This window comes from Apiospora aurea, assembly GCF_038362705.1.
Source record: "Apiospora aurea strain CBS 24483 chromosome Unknown utg000001l_segment0_segment0, whole genome shotgun sequence".
NCBI lineage: Eukaryota > Fungi > Ascomycota > Sordariomycetes > Amphisphaeriales > Apiosporaceae > Apiospora > Apiospora aurea.
In genome coordinates this window covers 551,495-572,292 of record NW_027117388.1, presented here as the reverse complement: position 1 = coordinate 572,292, position 20,798 = coordinate 551,495, and the positions used below count along the sequence as shown (strand labels likewise).

General features: G+C 55.1%; 9 protein-coding genes across 9 annotated transcripts; 3 read left to right on the top strand and 6 right to left on the bottom strand.

Moving 5' to 3' along the window:
• Positions 1-1,073: 1,073 nt before the first annotated feature.
• Positions 1,074-4,485, bottom strand: PG986_000206 (uncharacterized protein; the record flags this gene model as incomplete). Its single annotated transcript, XM_066836428.1, has 6 exons — positions 1,074-1,342; positions 1,406-2,110; positions 2,170-3,190; positions 3,245-3,673; positions 3,722-4,235; positions 4,277-4,485. 6 exons carry the CDS (start codon positions 4,483-4,485, stop codon positions 1,074-1,076), a joined length of 3,147 nt encoding a protein of 1,048 aa, XP_066705321.1.
• A 1,275-nt stretch (positions 4,486-5,760) lies between these two features.
• On the top strand, positions 5,761-6,814 carry PG986_000205 (histone deposition protein Asf1; the record flags this gene model as incomplete). The annotated part of the gene is made up of 4 exons (XM_066836427.1): positions 5,761-5,869; positions 5,937-5,976; positions 6,054-6,362; positions 6,442-6,814. 4 exons carry the CDS (start codon positions 5,761-5,763, stop codon positions 6,812-6,814), a joined length of 831 nt encoding a protein of 276 aa, XP_066705320.1.
• A 1,443-nt stretch (positions 6,815-8,257) lies between these two features.
• PG986_000204 (uncharacterized protein) lies at positions 8,258-10,176 on the bottom strand (the record flags this gene model as incomplete). The annotated part of the gene is made up of 4 exons (XM_066836426.1): positions 8,258-8,546; positions 8,598-8,782; positions 8,806-9,123; positions 10,054-10,176. 4 exons carry the CDS (start codon positions 10,174-10,176, stop codon positions 8,258-8,260), a joined length of 915 nt encoding a protein of 304 aa, XP_066705319.1.
• Positions 10,177-10,576: 400 nt separating this feature from the next.
• Positions 10,577-11,317, top strand: PG986_000203 (uncharacterized protein; the record flags this gene model as incomplete). Its single annotated transcript, XM_066836425.1, has 3 exons — positions 10,577-10,637; positions 10,800-10,882; positions 10,955-11,317. 3 exons carry the CDS (start codon positions 10,577-10,579, stop codon positions 11,315-11,317), a joined length of 507 nt encoding a protein of 168 aa, XP_066705318.1.
• An 871-nt stretch (positions 11,318-12,188) lies between these two features.
• Positions 12,189-14,040, bottom strand: PG986_000202 (cytochrome P450 4ae1; the record flags this gene model as incomplete). Its single annotated transcript, XM_066836424.1, has 3 exons — positions 12,189-12,271; positions 12,457-13,041; positions 13,185-14,040. 3 exons carry the CDS (start codon positions 14,038-14,040, stop codon positions 12,189-12,191), a joined length of 1,524 nt encoding a protein of 507 aa, XP_066705317.1.
• A 1,397-nt stretch (positions 14,041-15,437) lies between these two features.
• PG986_000201 (uncharacterized protein) lies at positions 15,438-16,169 on the bottom strand (the record flags this gene model as incomplete). The annotated part of the gene is made up of 3 exons (XM_066836423.1): positions 15,438-15,710; positions 15,753-15,931; positions 15,980-16,169. 3 exons carry the CDS (start codon positions 16,167-16,169, stop codon positions 15,438-15,440), a joined length of 642 nt encoding a protein of 213 aa, XP_066705316.1.
• Positions 16,170-16,923: 754 nt separating this feature from the next.
• PG986_000200 (uncharacterized protein) lies at positions 16,924-17,985 on the bottom strand (the record flags this gene model as incomplete). The annotated part of the gene is made up of 1 exon (XM_066836422.1): positions 16,924-17,985. The coding sequence occupies one exon, from the start codon at positions 17,983-17,985 to the stop codon at positions 16,924-16,926; it is 1,062 nt and encodes a 353-aa protein (XP_066705315.1).
• Positions 17,986-18,440: 455 nt separating this feature from the next.
• Positions 18,441-19,280, top strand: PG986_000199 (uncharacterized protein; the record flags this gene model as incomplete). The annotated part of the gene is made up of 3 exons (XM_066836421.1): positions 18,441-18,812; positions 18,920-19,096; positions 19,203-19,280. The coding sequence occupies 3 exons, from the start codon at positions 18,441-18,443 to the stop codon at positions 19,278-19,280; spliced, it is 627 nt and encodes a 208-aa protein (XP_066705314.1).
• Positions 19,281-19,519: 239 nt separating this feature from the next.
• On the bottom strand, positions 19,520-20,715 carry PG986_000198 (uncharacterized protein; the record flags this gene model as incomplete). The annotated part of the gene is made up of 5 exons (XM_066836420.1): positions 19,520-19,588; positions 19,667-19,803; positions 19,889-20,310; positions 20,425-20,540; positions 20,620-20,715. 5 exons carry the CDS (start codon positions 20,713-20,715, stop codon positions 19,520-19,522), a joined length of 840 nt encoding a protein of 279 aa, XP_066705313.1.
• Positions 20,716-20,798: the final 83 nt, after the last annotated feature.

The following is a 20,798-nucleotide window of genomic DNA, read 5'->3' as shown; positions in this document are numbered from 1 at the left end:
ACTTGAAGCAGGGTCATTTCGCTCGATGCTGGTCCCAGCTGTGAAATCAGGAAACAGGTAGTACACACTTGACATCAGGCGTAGTCCAGACTTTGGTTGATGTGAGGCGCCCCGAAAGGGGACGCGGGAGTGAAAAAAAGCAGAATAGAAACCGAGCGATTTTATATGACAGATAAAACCCTGGTTCCCCGACATGGCAAATGATTGTTCTCGTTTTACCAAGTGTTCGACCATGTATTGGTTCAACAATTATTCGGCCAAGGGATATTCGGCTAGACCATCGTTCCTCGAGTTGCTTGTGCTTGCCATTTGATGCTGTACATGTACCAGGCTTGCGTGAGAAACCGCAGCATCTCACAGCGTCGTGGCCATCGCAGTCGATATCTCAAAGGCGTGTAGCCTTGCGCAACGTACACACTTTTGGTCGCCTGATGTCATGCTGTAGGCATATGAAGAGTCAATGATATCCGTCAGGAAAATACCACGTAGTAAGACATTGGTCCTACTCTTACTCTTGACGGCGCTGGTGAGGAAATTCGGAAAACATGACAGCACGGCAACTTTCGGAGCTTATGTGGTAGCAAAAACAACAAGTATTGCGGCGACGTTACTGTCACATCCTTGACCAGTGTTGGGTGCTCATTGAGCCTGTAGGCGCCAACTGTATCCCGATATTGCGCCATGAGCATCGATAGAAGCAGATGCCAATGTTTGACGAACGGTCACTGGAGCCTTGGTGCACATTCACAGCATACTGCTTGTCAAGCCGGACGTATTTGACAGCAGCGGCCAAGACAATATGGTCGAGGCCAGACATGGACAAGTTGTCGACGTAGGTCATTTCGTAGTATTAGTACTTCCTAAGTGGCTATCTGCGTACCGCTTCGTAAAGATAGACGGAAGTCACATAAATGACATAAACGGCTTCGTGCGAGTTGGGCCAAGAGATCCTTCTGCTCATGTTCTCGTCTGTTGACTACTTTTACAAGAGCACATCGGGCTTCCTTGCCGAGAAAAGCGGCCCTCACAATCCATCTACCGTAGTGGTATATGTATGGCTTGTCCATATGTCCTTAGTATTGAGCGCCATAGTATTGGTTTGGCTGGGCTGGGTAGCCGGGAGGTGGAGCTGACGCCCCTGGAACCATGTAAGGATTAGCAAGCTGTGACGGCGTAAAGCCCTGCTGGCCGAAATTAGCTGCCTGAGGGGGTTGTGTCCAGTCAGAGGGTGAAGGCTCGTAATCGTCACTGGATGGAGGTCTCTGAGTGTATTGTGTGGTCGGCTGAGGGGGAAGCCGAGTAAGTCCCCTCGAGTAGGGGCTCTCGGGACGACCAGAAGGCCCTGAACGTTGACAGTTAGTAATGAATGCGGGTATTCTTCTGGGCACTTATCGGTGATGCATACGTGAGGCTTGATCACTTCGCATACCCGAATTTTGCGAGGCTCTCCATTCATTGTAGTCTGGCACGATCGTATCCCTAATGACGCGCACCATGGCATCGGATCGGAAGCGCTGTGCGTCGCACTGATGTGGGGGCGGGATGAGACTCAAGAGGAACGTGATGTCCCGAGAAATGGGCGCAGGTGTACTGCTATATGTGATGCCTTGACCCTGCGCTCGCCTTTGCTGATCCATTCTACGGCCGGCCGCGCCTTTGAGCGGAGAAGCGCCGCGCTGGACCTTTCTGGGAGGAAAGTCATCTTCGTCGGGCTGATATGGACGCTTCGGCGAGTTGACTACAGGCAGAAACTGTTGTCTCGGGCTTCTGTCCGCCATGACTGACGGGTGAGGGCTCACACGAGCCGAGGTGTTGATCTGCTCAACAGACGGCATAATGTTTTTGGGCCTCATCTGAGCACTGGGAGAGATTATCACACGGGCACTGATGGGATTGAAGCGTTCGGAGGAGAAGCGGGCTGCAAAGTGGGCCAGGCTGGGATCTTCGGGGAAAGACTCGGCCATCTGTTTCTCCAGCTCCTTGATTTGGGCGAGCTCTCCAAACTTTGCTTCATAGCTGTGGAAGTAAGCATAAAGCGGCTTCAGCTTAGGCGTAAGCTCGGGCTTCTCCTTGAAGCGCTTGACAGACTGGGAGAACACGACTCGCGCATCTGTGAAAACGGTCAACAGTGGGAATAAAAACAGGGAAGGTCGGGGAATTTGGACTTACTCGTGGTATCATGTCGCGAATGCAAGTGCTTGAGATAAGCAACCATGAAGTGTTCATCTTCAGGGAACAATTTGGCGCCCCGCTCGAAGATCTTGGTGGCGACAGGGTCTTGGTAGATGTCCCATTCGATATGCGCAACTGCAACGTAGACATCGCTCGTGAGCCGGCCTTTGGCACGCGCCTCGGTGAAAATGGCTCGAACACCAGAAGTTGGGGTGCCTTTGCCCTGGCCCTGGATACGGCGGAACGCACGTGTAAGGGCTATCCAGAGATAGGAAATTTGCTGCGAAAGCATCTGGATCTGGACAGCAAACCCTTCGCGCACAGCCTTGATGCGTTCTTCCCTTAAACTGGTCTTGACCGGCTTCTCAGCCAACTCGCCGTCATCAGTCTCCATCTGCGGCTCATCCGACTCTGCCAGGGAAGGGTCATTCTCGATATAACCAACGGCTGTCGCCTCCCGGTCCTTCAGCTTCTTCACCATGTCATAAAGGGCGCCCAGCACCGTGTCGAAAGGTGCACGGACGGCATGACTGAGGGCTAGCTTCCCGGCTTCGCCCTCTCCGGAGGGATGGGTGGATTCGATGCGATCGGCATGCTTCAAAGCAAGGAGCGCACTTTCCGGATTGGCAGTAATACCGTCAACTAGGAACTGGAGGCCGAGATCCGACCCATCTTTGCCAAGGACACCGTTGTCGAAGCACCACTCTGCAGCATCAACCCACAACTCAGGCCAGAACCGCAAAGCCATCAGTGCCTGCTTGTAGACGTGGATGACGCGAGATTTGTAAGTTTCCGGCTCATCTGTCTTCAACGCAAGCGGGTCGTCCTTCTCCCAAGCGATCCATCTTTTCCACAAGTCGACCTGCTCAAGATATTCTTGGTCGCCCTCAAAGCCAGTTGCAGGGGGCAGTCGGGGAATAGTGGTTCTCTGCAAACCACGGGTGAAGTTTTCGAGATGCGTATTGGCGCTTCGTGCCGACATATACGAAGGGGATTTCTCCTGGAGAAACTTCCGTCCCTGAGTACTGTTAGTTTGCTAATGGTATATGCTGTGTAACAATACGCGACTTACGGCTACTTTGTTGATTCCAAGTTCGAATTGGTCATATTCTTTCCAGAGGATGTTCAAGTTCGACATGGGAATGCAAATAGCGCGCTGATATGCCTTGCGCAGCACATCCATCTTTTGCATGTCCTGCCAGCCCTTTCCATCGATCTGGCCTGGCCCGCTCTTGATGAACTGGATGTAGTCATGCCACATCTTGCCCGAGTCCCGGTCATGGCCAATGTTGTCCAGTACGAATTCGTAGGATTGGTTCACAATCTGGCGCGCCTGGCCGGTGCCATCGTGCAAATCGTTTCGTCGTCGGATATAATCTAGATAGGCTGTCCAGAGTTGTACGCTCGGTATCGTCATAAGGGTACGCTGAAAGATCTGCTCGGCCTCGGCGAAATTGTCCAGACTGAGTTCCTGTTGCAGGTATTGCACCCACATCTCCGCCTGTGGTGGTCAGTCTCTGCATTTCTTTGGATGGCAAGGGAAACTAACCGATTGGGGGAACACCTTCAAGAAGCGCTCGTAGACAGCCCTGATGTCTTGGATCACGTTACGTCTGCGGTATTCTTCGATCAAAGCTAACCAAGCATCCATGTCTCCACGAGGATCGTCCTTGATGCGATCCTCCAGAATGCCAATGATATCAGTCGGGAGACGCGATTTCGCCTCGTTAATGCTTGGAGTGGTGGTTACAATGCCCAGTCCATTGCTCACTTGAGCTGCCGGACCAGCCGCGGCAGGGTCGTTGATAGCTTCTGCTGTAGTGGTCGACTGTTGCAGGGGAGAATGTGTGAAGGCACGGGGTTGCGAATCAGAAGAAGCAGGCTTGAGGCTGCTCGCAGCGGTGGTAGCAACTGCAGGCGGAGGTGTTGCAGAATCATCTTCATCATCCGAGGACCCAACTATGAATCCACCGGCCTTTTTGGGTTTCTTAGACGGACGAGGAGATGCTGTAGCCTCGTCGCGCTCTGCAGCTGCAACCGGAGTGTGGGAGGCGGGGGCAAGACTGGGACAGTGGTGGTAATGCTGATAGATTCAGGGTCGTACTCTCCGCCATCTTCTTCGGCATCCGAAGTAGGGTCACCAGAAGCATTGAATGATGGATCAGCAGAGATAGGTTCTTGTGCTTGTTCATGGCTATCATGCTCAGTATGTTGTTGATCTTCTGCAGCCCCAACTCCATCGCCAGTTCCCCATGCACTGTCAGTCTCTTCGCCGTGTTGGGCATACCCATCCTCGGGGTTCTCAGACGCCATCCTTGGCGACAGGATCGGAGGACAGAATGTCGGCGCGACGTCGTGTGTGCGGTACTAGGTAGGGACTGCTGTGCGTGCAGCAAGTAACTCGGCGATCGTGGGTTCTTTGTGTCGAGATTGTGTCGGGAAACAGAGCGCGCTAGATGAAGCTCGTTGCAGGAATGGACTTGCGCAAATACAGCAAGTAAAAGTTCCGCAGTCACAAAGCCCGGTGCTAGAAGACCAAAACGTCTGGTGGTAATGGGTATTATTACAAGCAAAGAGAGATTGAGATTGATGTTGCGCCGAGAGAATGATGACGACGTCGGCGACAGTCACGATGCGAAAGTGAAGAATCAACCCCAGCCTTGAACACTGCTGCGAATTCTCGAAAAAGGCAAAGGCGTGGATTAAAGCGTTTTCAGACTGGCGCCCATCAATTGAATGACTGAACAAGGATCGAGGTACATGCCAGCCACGGAAAGGTGCTGGAAAGCTGCACAGACGCACGGGCTTTTAATGGCCTTTAGCTGTACCTAGTGGATGCGCCGATCGGGGATGGGCGAGGGTTTGTCCGATTGAGCAGTGGGCACGTGTACCTCATTCACTCTCATCAACTGATTGATGTCCAGCCTCCTGCTCAGTACCCCCGAGGTTTTTGGATGCCGGAACGTACTAGAGCAGCATTCAATTGAATTCAAGAGAATCGTCACTGCAAGACATTTGTGACTTATCCGCCCTGATCCAGTGCACGTCGTTCATACCTGTACCTTCAGTAGAGTAGTGCGTGACTTGAACAACAGAGGAACTCCCATCAGGCTAGCAGACCCTTGCCCGTCTAATCTAGTGGGCCCCATCAGCTCTTTTTGCTTCTAGCGCTTGAAGGCTTGACTGGCTGGCACTGGCACACAGCGAGACACATGTCTTTCTGCAAGCACTTTACGCCAGACGCGTGAACATGTCGCGTCCATCTGGGCGGCCCACTAGAAACTGGCGTGAGCTGGGAACTGGGAAGCTGGCGAGTCCCATATCTCTTTCCCACGTCGCAAAAACAAATCCATTTGTAGCCCATCCCTCCACCAACCATAGTCGCAGAGTGGACCAGCCTACTGCCTTCGCTCCCCTCTGTCCAATATCGTTTCATGAACTGGAAGGACCCTCGTTATTCAAGTTCTGCATCGTTGCTCTTTTTTTCCCTCTCGATCTCTTTTCACGCTTCATAGCCAACCATCTCTTCCATCTACCACATCTACCCAACATCCTCCTCACTTTCACTCCTCCCCACCAACCGCCAAGATGTCTGTCGTATCGCTTCTGGGGGTCAACATCCTCAACAACCCGGCCAAGTTCGGCGACAAGTACGTCTTCGAGATTACGTTCGAGTGTCTTGAGCAGCTCGAGAAGGGTACGACTACCAACCAGTACCATCATTGACATTGTGGACGACCATACTGACCTGTGCTGGCATACAGATCTCGAGTGGAAGTTGACCTACGTTGGCTCAGCGACCTCGTAAGTTCCAAATTGCCCTGGATCCGTGTCCTCACACCGCTTCTGCTTCTTGCTGACCTTTATTTTCCCCAATACAGTGACCAGTATGACCAGGAGCTCGACTCTCTCCTAGTAGGCCCGATCCCTGTCGGAGTCAATAAGTTTGTCTTCGAGGCCGAGGCACCAGACACCAAGCGAATTCCCGACGCCGATATTCTGGGTGTTACTGTCGTCCTTCTGACGTGTTCCTACGACGGTCGCGAATTTATTCGAGTCGGCTACTACGTCAACAATGAGTACGAGACAGAGGAGCTGAACGCCGATCCCCCGGCCAAGCCCATCATCGAGAAGATACGAAGAAACGTGTTGGCCGATAAGCCCCGTGTAACTCGATTCGCCATCAAGTGGTATGCTATTTCTGAAAATCTAGCCTCTCTCGCTCTTCACAAGTGCAACACCAACTGACAGCTTGTAGGGATTCTGAAGCCTCTGCGCCGGCCGAGTTCCCCCTGAGCAACCCGAGGCCGATGTACAGCCCGACGATGAGGAGTACGGCGCCGAGGAGCTGGCTGAAGAAGCCGAGGAAGAGGATGCTACCGCTGCAGGCGCCGCCAATGGCGAGGCTGTCGCGGCCGCTGCTGGAGGCGATTCTGCGATGGCCGGCGTCGAAGGCGGCGAGCCCGCCGAGGAGGACGAAATGTCCGAGGACGGAAGCGTTGACCTCGAGAACGAGAGCGAAGACGATCTCGAGGAGGAGGGCGACGAAGAAATCGCCGAGGGCGAAGCTGGCGGTGACGATGCCATGGAAGTCGACGAGGCCCCTGCTGGTGGCAAGGCCCCGGAAGTCATGGCCCATTAGAGAAGGGTACTCAATTGGTAACTCGGCTAACGACGATTCAACGTTGGAAGCCTAACGGCAGCCGAGCGAGCGCATCGCCTGGAGAGCGGTGCGGTAAACGCCGGCAGAGGGTTCACAACAAAGCATGGCGGATGCCAACACCTGTCCACGACTATTCCAATTATAGTTTGGGTCAGAACAAAGAGCAGAGCTACTGCGATACGAGGTTACGAGTTGCATGGCATGTTACATGATGGCGGTTTACTTAATTCAGAGGCCAGAAGACCTGTGTGGAAGCACCTTGATTCGGTCCTCTTTTGAATAAAAATACGATGATTCCCCCCATTTGTCTATCAGAATTCTTGTGGCTTACGATGCCTTGTCGTTGGAGAAAATGCAGTGACTACTGACTTTTTCCAGGTACGTTGTCGATGATCACGATCGTGCCCTCGCTCCGCTATCCCCTCGCCACCAATTTCAGATGACGTAAAGGTCAGTTCTAAGGGGAGGTGCGATGTAAGCGGGCGTATGTGCAATCAATGGCTGTTACTTTGTCGGGGAGTCAATGACTTGCGAGGAAATTCGAGTATGCGAAACGAGCAGGGGCTAGCCCGTATCAACAAATTGCATCATGATCGCTGGCGGCATCAGCACTCGTCGTCGCTTCTTCTTCGGCCGCCTCCTTCACCAACATCCCCGGCGGTAGTGCGTCACCATCGTCGGTGTCGCGACCCCCCCCCCCCACGAGGTTCTAAGGCAAGGTCGCGCAGGGCGACGCCGGTGGTGAAAACAAACGAAATTTCGTACCTTCAGAGTCAGTAGGTTCGGTAGGTTTAGGTGGCCCCCTTTTTGACACGCAGGCTCTGTGGAGACGCCGCCAAAATCCGGCGCAATTGTTGAACTGCAGGCTAGCTGCTTGGTGCCATGCTATGCGCGCTCGATCCGGATTGGTTTCGTTTCGTGGGCAACGGTCCTCCCATCTGTCGCTTTGGCAATGTTCGTCTCGATCAAAGACCAAGACTCGAAGTTTTGGATTATTCATTGTTCAAATAAGCCAATGCGTAACCCAACTATGACATGTCACTGCTCACATATGAAGTATCGCTTTCGAGAGTTTCAGCGGCATCGAGATCAGCCAGTACCGACTGCGTGGCGTGAATTGGGCAAGTGCTGCAGTCCGAACTAACCATTTGAAATAGTACATCAACACAAACTTCAACTCCGGCTCATTCCTGTAGGTTTCTCCAGCTTCGTCGATGGGGGTGGTCATCTCAATTGGTGGCATACAAGCGGGGCTCCGCTCGCTTTAGACAACTTGTGTTGCGTGTGATTCTCGCCAGTTACTCGGTCGCGACATCACCTCTACTCCGCCACTAATGATTAGGTTTGCGTAGTCGCACAATGATTCTCAGGCCTCAACTACCAGAATAGCCGATTACCTACCATCTCGTGACTCCAGAGACTTTAGTCACTCGCTACATTTTCAGCTCTCTCCTCTGTGAGGAACTCGCCAACGACCTTCAAGACCATCTCCCGAGACCCTCCGCTTTCCGCATGGCACATGTGCCCGCCGCCCGGGATCGTGATCCAGCGGGCCCGAGGAATGAGCTCGAAGAACGGGACCTGGGCGACGTCATGCGAGGTGTCGTGCTCGCCATTGTAGACGAGGGCCGGTGCTGTGATGGTTGGGAGGCGAGATACAACAGTCCAGTCCTTCAGCGAGCCTCGACGGACAAGAAACGTATGCCCCATCCTACAGCGAACAATCAGACTGGGAGGACAGAATGGTTCCTGGGCGGCTTACATGGTACTGTACACCGTGTTGTCATCGGCCTGGTGCTTGAAAGCCGGCAATAGCTCCGCCGGCATAGGATCGGCGCGGCACACGTGGTTTCGGATGAAATGCTCGAGGCCGATCTTATACCCCAGACTATCAAACTCCTCCTCCCGCAAGGCGTCCTCCAGAGCCTGTCGCATGGCCGGAGGCATCTGTCCTATCAGCAAGCCGGTACCGCGAGCCGCCAGCTCGCTGCTCGCGAGTCCATTGGCAACCACGGGCCTCCGCAGCCCCCGCGGCCGCCGCGCAGCTCGAGGTGGTCCAGCAGGTTGTCCAGCTCGTCCTGGAACAGCCGCTCCTGCCAGAACGCCTCGTCGCCGGCCGTCTGGCGGAGGTGCGTGGACGCGGCGCAGCCTACCTGGTCGTAAAAGACGACGGGCAGGCCGTACTGCGGCCAGAGCGCCGCGAACGCGAGCAGGCACTCGTGGCCGGCGCCGGGCCCGCCGTGGACCACCACGACGGCGGGTTTGCCGCACGAGAGGTCGCCGACGATCTTGTAGTAGGTGAAGCAAGGCTCCGCGATTGAGGGAATGTGGAATGGGGCCCTCCCTTCGGAGATCGAAGCTTCGGTCGTGGCTTAATCAAATATAGGTGTTTTACCGGGAAGGGAACCAGTTGCCAGCACAGAGAATGGGGAACTTGATATGAAGGGATGGTGGGGGGGCTCGCCTACGGCAATTCAGGAACGGCAACCCAGGAGGTGGCATCGATCGGCCATTGATATCTTTCGGCGGACCCAACCCAAGCTACATAAGTAAGTACCCAGGCATAGGCGTAATCTCAAACAGCTCGATTCCCACTGTCTGGTATCATCTCATAACGCCTCCTACCTATCTCATTTTCCCGCGCACGAATGCAAAGGAGAAATACAGCTACCCTCTCTTGCCCATTTCAACTCCGATCGGCATCGCCACCCTCGAACCAACACACCTTCCCTTTCGGTCCAAATACGCCGCCGCCGTGTTGCAGACAAGACTTCAGTGTTGGTGGCACCAAGTCAGAAAGCTTAGCACCCCACAGCACCGGGGGTCCAAGGGTCGTAGCTCAATTTGGGGTCGAAGGGGACCTTGAACCGATCCTGGCAGCAAAATCACCCGCATCACCGAAGGAGCAGTGGATCCAAAACTGCTCGCCCCTTTTCTCCTCATAGCTCTATTTGCCAACCCTGTGTACCCAGATCAATGTGACCTACCTTGCCTCTGCAAACTCGCCACGGCCATCATATCTTCACGGGTACATTCGAGGGTCGCTAATGCCCTGGTATTCTGATAGAGCTACGTGTTCCTGCTTTTCTCCGGCAATGGTTCGTCGTCTTCTCGCACGAGGATTGGTCCGGTACCAACCAAGGGGGCCAGCAAGGTGAGGTTATGGATGCAGACGCGATGATCGCAGTGGTGATAGCCACTCGTGGCGCAATGAAGACCTCTTGTTGTGGTGGCAGTGGTTCGATGATAGTATCTCCTGAAATCGCATTCCCCGACCCCACGCGCATGGCGTAACCGGGAAGCGCGCCGAACCGCAAGCTCGCAGCTTGAACATGAAACATCTTGTGCACCTTACTGAATGGTGGATGGTATTTTTTAGCTGCTGACAGCCACAAATGGCCGTGTCCCCTGGGATAGTAAGCCGCCGCATGAGGTGCAAGAGTGAGACGAAGAGACCAATGTGAGGTAGTGAGAGTTACCAACTCCGAATGATGAAGGTTCAATTCATATATAGATAAATTCACGTGCGTCGAAGCTACAGGTTTAATATGGCCTGATATGGAGCAGAGTTAGTACAGTGTGCGTTGGCAAGTCGAGCATCATATCCTCATCCATCATGTCGGATGCATCTAAAGATGGCCTGCTGGCGCTTTGTGGCTCAATTACGATACTATCAATGGCCGCCATTAGCTTCCGGTTCTGGGCGCGGAAGCAAAAGAGAAAAAGAAGGCGTCTTTGATAATGGATGACTGGACGGCAACCGTTGCACTGGCGAGTCTACGAACACATCTCAAGGTCAAAGGTAGGTTGTTGAAACACCATCACTGAAATCATACGATTGCGTCTTAGATTTCTCACATTGGAACAACGAGTTGCGTGTTTATAAGTAAGCCGTACCATATCCCCTAAAAGACTATTACTGCTATATTTACGTTAACAATTATGATGATTATCGAAATTCCAGTGGTCCACAGAAAGGGGCTGGGCTACTCCAGCCATGATTTCACCCCTGAACAAAATGGAGCGAGGAACAAAACCGACAGAGTGGTAAGTGGCAGACGTTCCCGTCTCGTGTCACTTGCCGGTTCAATTTTCAAGACTCTTACGCTCCCGAGCTAGTGTCAAATGGTCCTCAACATCCTGACCCGGAGCACCCTCGGCTTCGTCAAGCTCAGCGCCCTCTTCTTCTACCGCCGCCTATTCTGCACCGGCAGCAAAATCACCGTATTCGGCTACCTTGTCTGGATTACCATCGTCGTTGTGGTTCTGCGGCTTCTTGTCTTTGAGCTTTTTGCCGCCTTCCAATGCGGCACGGGATTCTCGGAGCTACCGGAGGGCTCCATGCCCTATATCTGCTCTCTTGTGCTCCCTTCCAGTCTAGGGCTCGCTATCTCCGACTTCCTTTTGGATTTCTGGATACTGGTTCTCCCTATACCGGGGGTTAAGTCAGAGTCTCGCTCTAGGCGTAATGGGGCTGGATAATCATCTGGGGGTTTGCTGACCGAGTCGCTTAAAAGATTCTGCGTCTCCAGACATGCCCGCAACGGAAGATGTCCATCATCGGCGTTTTCCTTTTGGCGTCGGTGTAAGTACCCACGTGAACCCCGAAAGATAGTTCGAGTTTGTACCAATATGCTAAATTTCAGCACAGTGGCCTAGCTGTGTCGGTTGCTCGGATGGCGCTGTATATTCAAATATATCGCGGCGGATGAGGGTATCAGCCATCTGCTGACCATGAGGGTAAGTTCATGATAGATGTAAGGTTTATATGGGCCACGTTTTGGTATCCATGCCAAGTTTCTTCAGAGAGACGGACACCGTTCGACTGGTAAAGTCAAGAACAATTCGCCACTATTAATTGTACATTCATCGCTCAAGGGCATAATCGGAGATGCTGTTGGTGGGTTCATTGACATGATATCTCCGGCTGTAAATCCGCTCCCTTTCCTCTTTCTTCCCTTACTCAGAAGTTGGTGGACTTCGAAGGTGTCCGAGATGTTGGGTGGCACTGAGCCAAGTCTTACCATAGTGGCTGTTGATACCATCGCTCATGGCACCTTGTCACTGCAATTGAAGACCAATGAACTAGGGACAATTCTCCCTCTCTCTGCCGACAGGTCAATCCTCTGGATGGTTCTAGTGAACGCATTACCAGCCACCAAGGATATCTTGGCTGAGAGATCTTGCAGTAACGTGGTACGACATATTATGACTACCAGTACGAGTAACAGCGTGCCCTACTATGCGTCCTCTCGGAATACAATGGGGCACTCGTGTTCCTGGATAGCCACGAACAAACCTATTAGCGCCCCGAATGCTTGATCACGGATAATCAGGATGTGAAGGGTGCGGGTCAGCTTACTGCTACTTTAGAAAACCGATCGTCGGAAAAGACTTCGAACCGAGAGGTGATCCCCGGGGCAACATCCTCAAAGTCTGAAGGGAGCGATGTCCGATACTTTCGATAGATTGCGGCTGTCAGAGTCGTCATCTCCGCCATGGCTAGACTGTGTAACGACTAAAATCAGCTTAGCTCAGCCTGCCAATAACGAAAGCAATCACACAAGGAGGGGCTTGGGTAGAGGTCGAAATTGTGGATGGGGGGGGCACGCAAAACATACTGTAAGCCAATGCACATCCGCCCCCGCTAGAAAACGCCCAGAACCATCGGTTCATCTCCGCGAGCGTCTCGGGATCCTCCCCGGCAACCAACCACCGCTCCGGGTCCCACACGAGCGGGTCCTTGAACACGTCCGGGTTGCGGTGCAGGCTGAACGGCGACGAGCCGACCGTCGTGTTGGCCGGGATCGTGTATCCGTCGATGGCGGAGTCGGCCGCGACGGAACGCGGCTCGTACGCGGGCAGCGGCGAGTAGAGCCGGAGCGTCTCCTTGATGACGGCGCCGAGGTAAGTGCACCGGTCGCTCGCTTCCACGGTCGGGACTCTAGTACCGCTGCTGGTGAGGCTCAGCGACGTCTCGGGGATTTTGCGGACCTCGTCCCGCAGCCGGTCCTGAAACCGCTGGTTTTGGGGCCGCGAGAGCGCCCAGAGGAGAAACATGAGCGTGTCGCTCGTGGTGTCGATGCCCGCGAGTAGGTGATCCGCACATTCCGAGGCTATGTCGAGGTCATCAAGACCCCCCGGGGTTTTCTCAGTGCATTGGGCATTGGAAAGGCGTTCCAAGATTGATGGTGGCTGGTCTGTTCCTTTCAGTGAGAGTTCGAGTTAGCATCGTTTCGACGTAAAGTCTGATACGGGGAGTTATGCCGGAATGCTCCCAGAGGTATGTTGTCCTCGAAATAGACCCATAAGACTTCGGACGGGGAGTGTTCCATTTCATTCAACTCACCGTTGTCAACGAGCACTCTCTTCGCGTCATCCTCAAACCGACGGTAATCTTCCAGTGCGAACTTGCGGATCCCAGTATACGTCGCCGGCTTCCGCATAGGCAGCAGCGGCCGCACCATCGCCTCCGCCCACCCGGTACGCGTATACAGCCACTTCGTCAGCCCGGGCCAATGCACCGCGAACCACGACAGCCTGCGGCGCGCCGGGTCCAGAATGTCCCCGATGAGCGCGCGATGCGCCTCCTCGGACCCCTCGGACCCCTCCTCCTCCATCATGGCCGACGTGGACCCGTGCCGCCCGTACAGGAACGCCGTGATCGAGTCCAGGGAGTAGTAGTGCAGCGTCCTGAACACGTCGCTGACGCCATCGGGCTCCGCCCCAAGAAGCGTCATGTATTTCGCCGCCTTGGCCTCGACGAGCGCCGCGACGGGTCCGCGCACCACGACCGTCTTGGAGTACGCGTGCGACACGAGGCGCTTGCGACGACCGTGCGCGGCGGCGGAGTGGAACGTGAACAGGTTCTGCCGGCCATAGACGTCGAACATGCGATAAAAGGCAGTGCGGCCGTACGGGCTGCCGGGTCCGTAGATGGCCCGTAACCCGCCGAGACTGTTGAAGGAGACCTCATTGGGCCCTGTGCGCACCACCGGGCCATACCTCTGATGCAGCTGGTCAATGGCGCGAGTCCGGGTCCCTCTCCAGTCTTCGTAAGCTAGACGCCATTTCGTGAGCGCGTAGGTCTTGGGACCGGGGATGTCGGCCAAGGGGCTGAAAAGGAGGGGGTGCAAGACCAGCGAATAGATGAGCAGTAAGGTGAGCGCCACTAGTGACACCTCCGTGATGGGTATGGGGGCCATTGCTGCGCGCAGGAGTTGCCAATTGGGTGCAGCCCGATGGTTCTCAAGACTGAATGAACGTCTTAGGTGTTCATCGCTGAGTAAGTTGTCGCATATAGGACGCAAAGAGTTTCCATATTTGAGATGCATACGCACTATGGCCGTGTTGATTTGGCCTGATCGGCACGGCATCACTCCGACGTCGTGGGACAATGCATCCGATCATCTGCTGGGGTATGGACATCGGGGCATCGGGCGTCGGCTGGTTGCCCCGATGGTCAGAACCCCGCCAAGGCAGAGAGATAAGCAGGCCGCCCATGACGTCAAGGCGATGCGGCAGCCAACGACAATTCTCGCGGATGGGGGCGCTGGTTTTGAGTAAACCATCACGAGGAACATCGCGACAGCCTCCTTTCGACGGTTTCGTATGCTTGTGTCGATCTATCGGCGATTTGGGGGAAAGGCCGTCTGTCAGCCCCCTTTCCCCGCATATTGTCCTCCCCCAATCCAGCTAGCGTTGTACAGCGTGCAGCGCTCGCATTCGCATTGCCTAGTCGTCGCACAGGGGCGGGCTGATGCCAACCTCAGGCAACCGTACATGCCATGACTTCATATGACGGGCGGCGAATTCAGCTGGATTCGGAGGGATTGGGACTGACGCATATAAGGGAAGGTAAGCCCGCACCAAAGTAGAAAGTCAGCACCGAAGACAAACTCTTCTCCCTCGGACAACGCGCGTCGTCCGTCAGCTGAGTCAGAGAAACCAACAAAGTAAGCCAAGCCAAGACACAAAGAACAGAAAGCACACACACACACACACACACACTATGTCGTCTGGGATGTTTGCGAGACTGCCAGCAGAGTTGCTTGGCGAAATCGAGCAAGCGCTCCCATTCCAAGACCGCCTCCGACTAAGCGCCGTGGACTGGCGTCTCCGCCAGTGCGTCGCTCCTAGCCTCTACTCGACTATCCGCTTCTCCAACCGCCTAGCCGACCGGGGCATCATTGCCGACGTCGTCGCCAAGTTCGGGAACCGCGCCCGTGCTCTGGCGTTGACGTTGGATCTGGCGGTCCCAGAGCTCGATGAAGATGCGACAGGGGCGGCGACGGGTTCGCCGGGATTACCTGCATTCACGCGCGACCTATTGAGCGGAAAGACCCTGCCCGGGATCTCGTCGTTCTCCATACAATTCACGGCCGACCCGGAAAGCAAGGTCGGCTTCCCAGCCCACTTCCAGGATCCAGAGTCCGAAAACGAAGACTGGGTCGATCTGTGGTCTCCCTCCCCCGCCGACAGATTAGCAATCGCAGAGTCCAAGGCCCGCTGGCGGCAGTGCCTGACCGCGACGTGGCAGGCGCTAGTGAGCAATCCATGCACAATCCGGCACCTGTCCCTACAGAGCTTGGTGCCGGTAGAGTCACCGGTGTGGCTCACGCCAGCGTGGAGCGCGTTCTTGGGGCAAGTGGAGAGCCTGTCGCTTGGTCTGTGGGACTCCAAGGAGATCCTGTACCGAGACGACGACATGACTGTTACCGATTTCCAGGACTGCATGGACGACCGGTTCTACCGCCACGCCACGTCGCTGCAGCGCCTCGAGATCGTCGCCAGCCCGGGACAACCGTACGGCACCGCCGTATGGGGCACCCCAACGCTCGCGCTGGACGACAAGAGTTGTCCCACCTTGCCGAACCTGCGCGAGCTGCGCGTGCTGAACTGCACCCTAAGCAATGACCTGGCGGCGCTCATTTCGGCGAGGGCTCTGTCGGGGCTGCGGCGACTGGAGCTGGTCGACTGCGTGTCGGGTACGAACGTCGACTACCACGACCCGATCTGGGAGTTCTTCTTCAAGACGATTCTGCGCTACCTCCACGGCGACAGGGGGCGCAGGTGGAGCGACGCGGTCTCTTCGATCTTGGCATCCGGTCGCAGCCTACTCGAGCTCGAGGGCTTCGTGCTGACGTGGAGCGACAAGAAGTTCGACCTGGCGGCCATGGACGCAGCCGCCGCCTACGAGCTGGAGCATCACAGTCTGGGCTTGCCGCCCGCGTCGGTGGAGCGGAAAAAGCATGAGGCGATGGCGCAAGACCTGCGCGAGCGCATCCGAGGCCTGCAGCATGAGCGGCGCGATGACGACGAGGAAGTGGAACATGTTTTCCCCTACACTTACACGAAGTCGGGCTTGGTGGGACCGCGGGGAGCCAACGGCTTGGATGCGGCGACCTTCGAAGAATTGTTGGGCTTTGTGAAGGCAAGTAGAGAGCCGGCCACGGATGCCACGTGTCGGGCGTAATGCAGGTCTGGTGTGGTCCGTATGGGGAGCGAGCTCAGCTGCTGCAGGCATCAACATGAGACAGGAGGAAAATAATCAAAGTTTGTGTGGCTGGCGACAGGTGGTGCAGACAGGTTTTCCACGGTCTCAACTACGACGTATCGGGATATCATGCGAGCGTGCGAGCATGGTATTTCGACTATAATATATACTTAGTTAGCGTGTTTCACGATATTACAGGTAATGGAACAGATGGCGCTGGAATAGCTGGCAACGATTATGACTCTTTCGGATTCTTATGTACAACAGAATCATTACTTCAATACTTTATCTATTTCAAGCTTTGCGTTTGCATGAGATTCCTGCCATGTCGTCATTGACTTGAGCACACCTAACCGAATAAAGTGCGATGGAACACAGTAGTCGCCCGTTAATGCCGTTAATTACTAGCCAATGCGAATGCGACTCTGTCTTGAGAAGTAGCCAAGCATCCATTCTATCGTGTTGAGCCACCTGCGCCTCCGTCACCGAGCACCTCACCTTGCTTTTCCAATGCGATAACTTCAGCCCCCAACAGTCCTAGTCGGAAGATCTCATACATCAGAGAAAAGCACCGTGCCAGCAGACAAAATGCTCACCAGTCCAAATCCTTCTTGTCAGCAGCAGCCCCGCAGCCACCATCCGCATCCATGTCCCTGCCCCCGAGAGCGTCCTTGCTCCACTCGAATATGCCACCGCGTTCCTTGAAGGCCTTCTGGTCCCAGTAGACTTCACTCAGCGCCTTCTGCACCCCGACATCCAAGATGGACGACGACTGCTTCTCGACCCCGGAGCCCTTGTCCAAGAAGCAGAGGTACTCGTCCAGCAGGAGGTAGCTCGACGCCATGACGGAGTTCGGCTCTGGGATGAAGCAGTCGAGGTGCCGATGCTTGCTGCAGAAGGTCTCGAACTGCTCGGCCGAGATGAGCAGCTTCTTGGCGTTGCGCTTCCGCTTGTTCAATCGCGTATCCCCCTCCGCCGCGTCGTTCTCCCCCTCGACGTACAGGACCTGAAACACCTTCCAGCGGGCGGGGTCCAGCCGCGCCACCATATCCGCCATGTCCTCGTCCCAGTTGTGCGCGCACACGACCGTGTTGAGCTTGAACAGAATCCCCAGCTCGCGGCACCAGTCGCGCACTCGGAACAGCTGCGCCACGTTGTCGCCCGTGCCGCGACCAATAGCCAAATTGGTCCGCTCGTCGAAGCTGTCGCAGCTCACGCCCACCATGTCGACCCAGCGGCCGTGCTGCTGCAGCCAGTCCCGTGTCACCTTGGTGCCGTTGGTGATGATGCTGACGCTCTCGAGCCCGAGAGACTCCTTGCAGAACCGGCACAGCATCGCCAGCTTCTTGGGGTATAGGAACGGCTCGCCGCCGGCGAAGTTGATCTTGCGCATGCCGGATTGGCGGAGCAGGCGGAGGCCGCGCTGCATGTCTTCCTCGGAGGCGACGTACGAGGTCTTCTCGGTGTGGAAGCAGAAGGCGCACTCCTTGTTGCATTTGCGGGTGAAGAAGTAGTTGACCGAGACGGGCACGGTGGAGGACTTGGGTTGGTAGTAGTAGAGGTAAATGAAGTAAACCCCTGTGGCTATGGCGCAGATGCAGGTGACCGCTGAGGCCAAGGGCCACAGCAAGGGGGTGGTGGTATTGGGCAGCATGATGGAACTTGTCACAGTATTGTGCTATCTTTGGAGAGATGAATAAGAGTGGTTCCCCCAACGCCAGAGATACATGATCTACTTGTGACCTATTTATTCGTCTGAAGTGTTCGCTTAAGGTATAGCTTACACCATATTACATAAGAGTCATCCGGTCTGAAGTTGGGACGAAACACCAAAGCGCAAACGACAAAACTAGGATGTTGGCAGATGACTGCAAAGCAAAGATTTACTCTTCAACAAATAGGGGACAATTTAATTGTTGAAATCACTAAACAGATATCGCTCCCATGACATGATTCCGCAATCCATACGATCAGATGCCCAGTTGGCCCATGCTGGTGTCGGCTCATAAAAACCCACGGTGTCCCTCTAATCCCTTCTTCCAGCATCGGAATTCGCAGCCTCTCCTGTCCTTATCGATAATCTTACAGGAACTCATGAATACACTCAAGATGGGGGGCACTAACACGGGCCCCGAGGTCGCCAAGGTCAAGAGCATCTGCATCCTCGGCCCGCCGGGCAGCGGCAAAAGCACCCTCTGCCGGCTCGCCCTGGCAAGCCCCCGCGACACGGACTACACGCACCTCTCCGTGGGGGACTACCTGCGCGAGATCTGCTCGGAATGGAAGCGGGGCGAGATGAAGACGGACGTCGACTACGACGTATTGGCCGAGCATCTGAGGGAGAACAAGCTGCTGCCTGCTGATGTGCTCATCCCGCTGCTCAAGAAGAGAATGGGTGAACACGGACAGCGTTTTGAGACCTGTTGGCTGATTGACGGGTTTCCACGGACCCCGCAGACGGCACGCGCTTTCGATGCAATTGTGAGTATATATATCTTTGTCGCTTGGTCCTATCCCTATCATCAAGTAGTTGGACCGTCTGAGGAATACGTCAAAAAATGTTGATATTCAATGCTTGCCCATGCCAGATCGGGAGACCTGTCAAGGTCATCATTCTCGAGTGCGCGCGCTCGGTCGCAGAGACTCGGTTCTTGAGCCGCCGTCGAGAGGCGAGCGATGATAAGAAACGCTTCGACAAGCGGTACGACGAGTACATGGAGAATATGAAGGCGATTCGAGTTTATTACGAAGACATCATCGAGACGGTTTGTGCTTCCACTTTCCTCTCTCCCACTTTCATTTCCATTTGGTGCTGTCGAGCTCCATGCGACGTTATGGTTCTCTTTACTGACTGCTATCTATTATCTGTAGACCTACACAGATAGGCCCCAAGGGGAATATCTCGCGGATTTCGTGCGGGCACTTGACTCCGCCCACGAGGACCGTTAAGGGGGGCGGAAACCCAAAAGGCTGTGCGACTGGACAGAAGCTCGAACTATTCGGGATGCACAGCTACGAAAGGACGGAGGTGGACGTAGTTCATCAATCAGCTAGTGACATTCCATGCTCATGATAGAATGTTAATACTTGTTCTCAGATAGGAGATCGTGTTTGAAAGCTGCTAGCTAGTCGAATTAGAAAAAGGGGGCCCAACCCATTCTAGTACGAGTCCTCGCCCAACAAGTGCATCACTCCTGGCCATTAGCCAGCAAAACCCGTCCTCCATCTATGCATAACGATACACCATTGATGTAGGACTTGTGAGATATGTCAGTTGATCTTCTACTGTCATGCCTTGATGACCACATGTAAATGGAAAAGGGGGAGCAGCTTACCCCAGCACGACTGGCAAGATATAGTACTGCCCCAGCAATGTCCGCAGCATTCCCCGGTCTCTTGGCTGGGACCTTGTCAAATAACGCACTGAACATATTGCCCTCTTCTCCTACCGGGTTCATATTGCTTGGGACAACTAATCAGTCGAAGAGGACTTTGTCAGCATACGGCGCATCCAAACCCAGATAGTATTCGCATGAGAGAAAGTCCCAGCAACTCACATCCCGGATTGGTCCCAGCCACCCGCACATAGAACCTGCTAAACTTAGCCGCCAGCAGCCTGACCAGGTGGTCCGTCGCCGCCTTGCTGGCCGCATAACTCGTCAGGTCGACGTTGGTGGCGTTGTGCATGCTAGCGCACGAGCTCGTCACCACGACGGCGCCGCGGCCGTGGTGCTGGCCCGTCTCCGCTGCGGCCGCGAGCAGGGGGAGCAGCGCGACCGAGAGGAAGTAGTGCGCCGTCGTGTTGACGGCGAAGGTGTCGGTCCAGTCCCCCGGCTGCGCGGACCAGAGCGAGGCCTGCAGCTCCGCGAGGGGGCCCTCAACACGTCGCAGGCCACGGGCGGGTCCCGTCGGATCCCCGCGTTGGAGCAGAGGAGGTCTAGCTGCGTCTCGCGGGCGCTGATCTGGGCGGCGGCTTGGGCTATGGAGACTTTATCGGAGACGTCGCAGGTTATCCTATGTGGGCGTCCAGCCCCTATGGTTAGTTCCCCAGCGGCGCGGGCATATGAAGCTAATGCTTCGCCAAATAACTCACCCAATTGCGCTCCCGCCATACGGCTGGCCAATCTCGTTGAGCTTCGCCACCGTTTTGTCAATGGGGTCCGTCGGCAGACTCAGGACGTAGACCTTGGCACCGTTCTCGACGAGCCCCTTTGCAAGAAGACTGGCGTCAGTCAATGCGGTCAAGGGTGGCAAGGGGTGCGAGCGCAGCCGACGGAGACACACTGACCTTGCAGATCATGAAGCCGAGACCGCTGCAGCCACCAGTCACGGCGGCGACGTACCCCTTGACGCCGAAGAGCTGCTCGATGCGAAGCGAAGACATGATGGTTGGTGCTGAGTCAAAATAAGCCGTTGGCGGGGATCGGACGGACGCGGGTGGTGCTACGTTGCACTGCGCAAACTGTC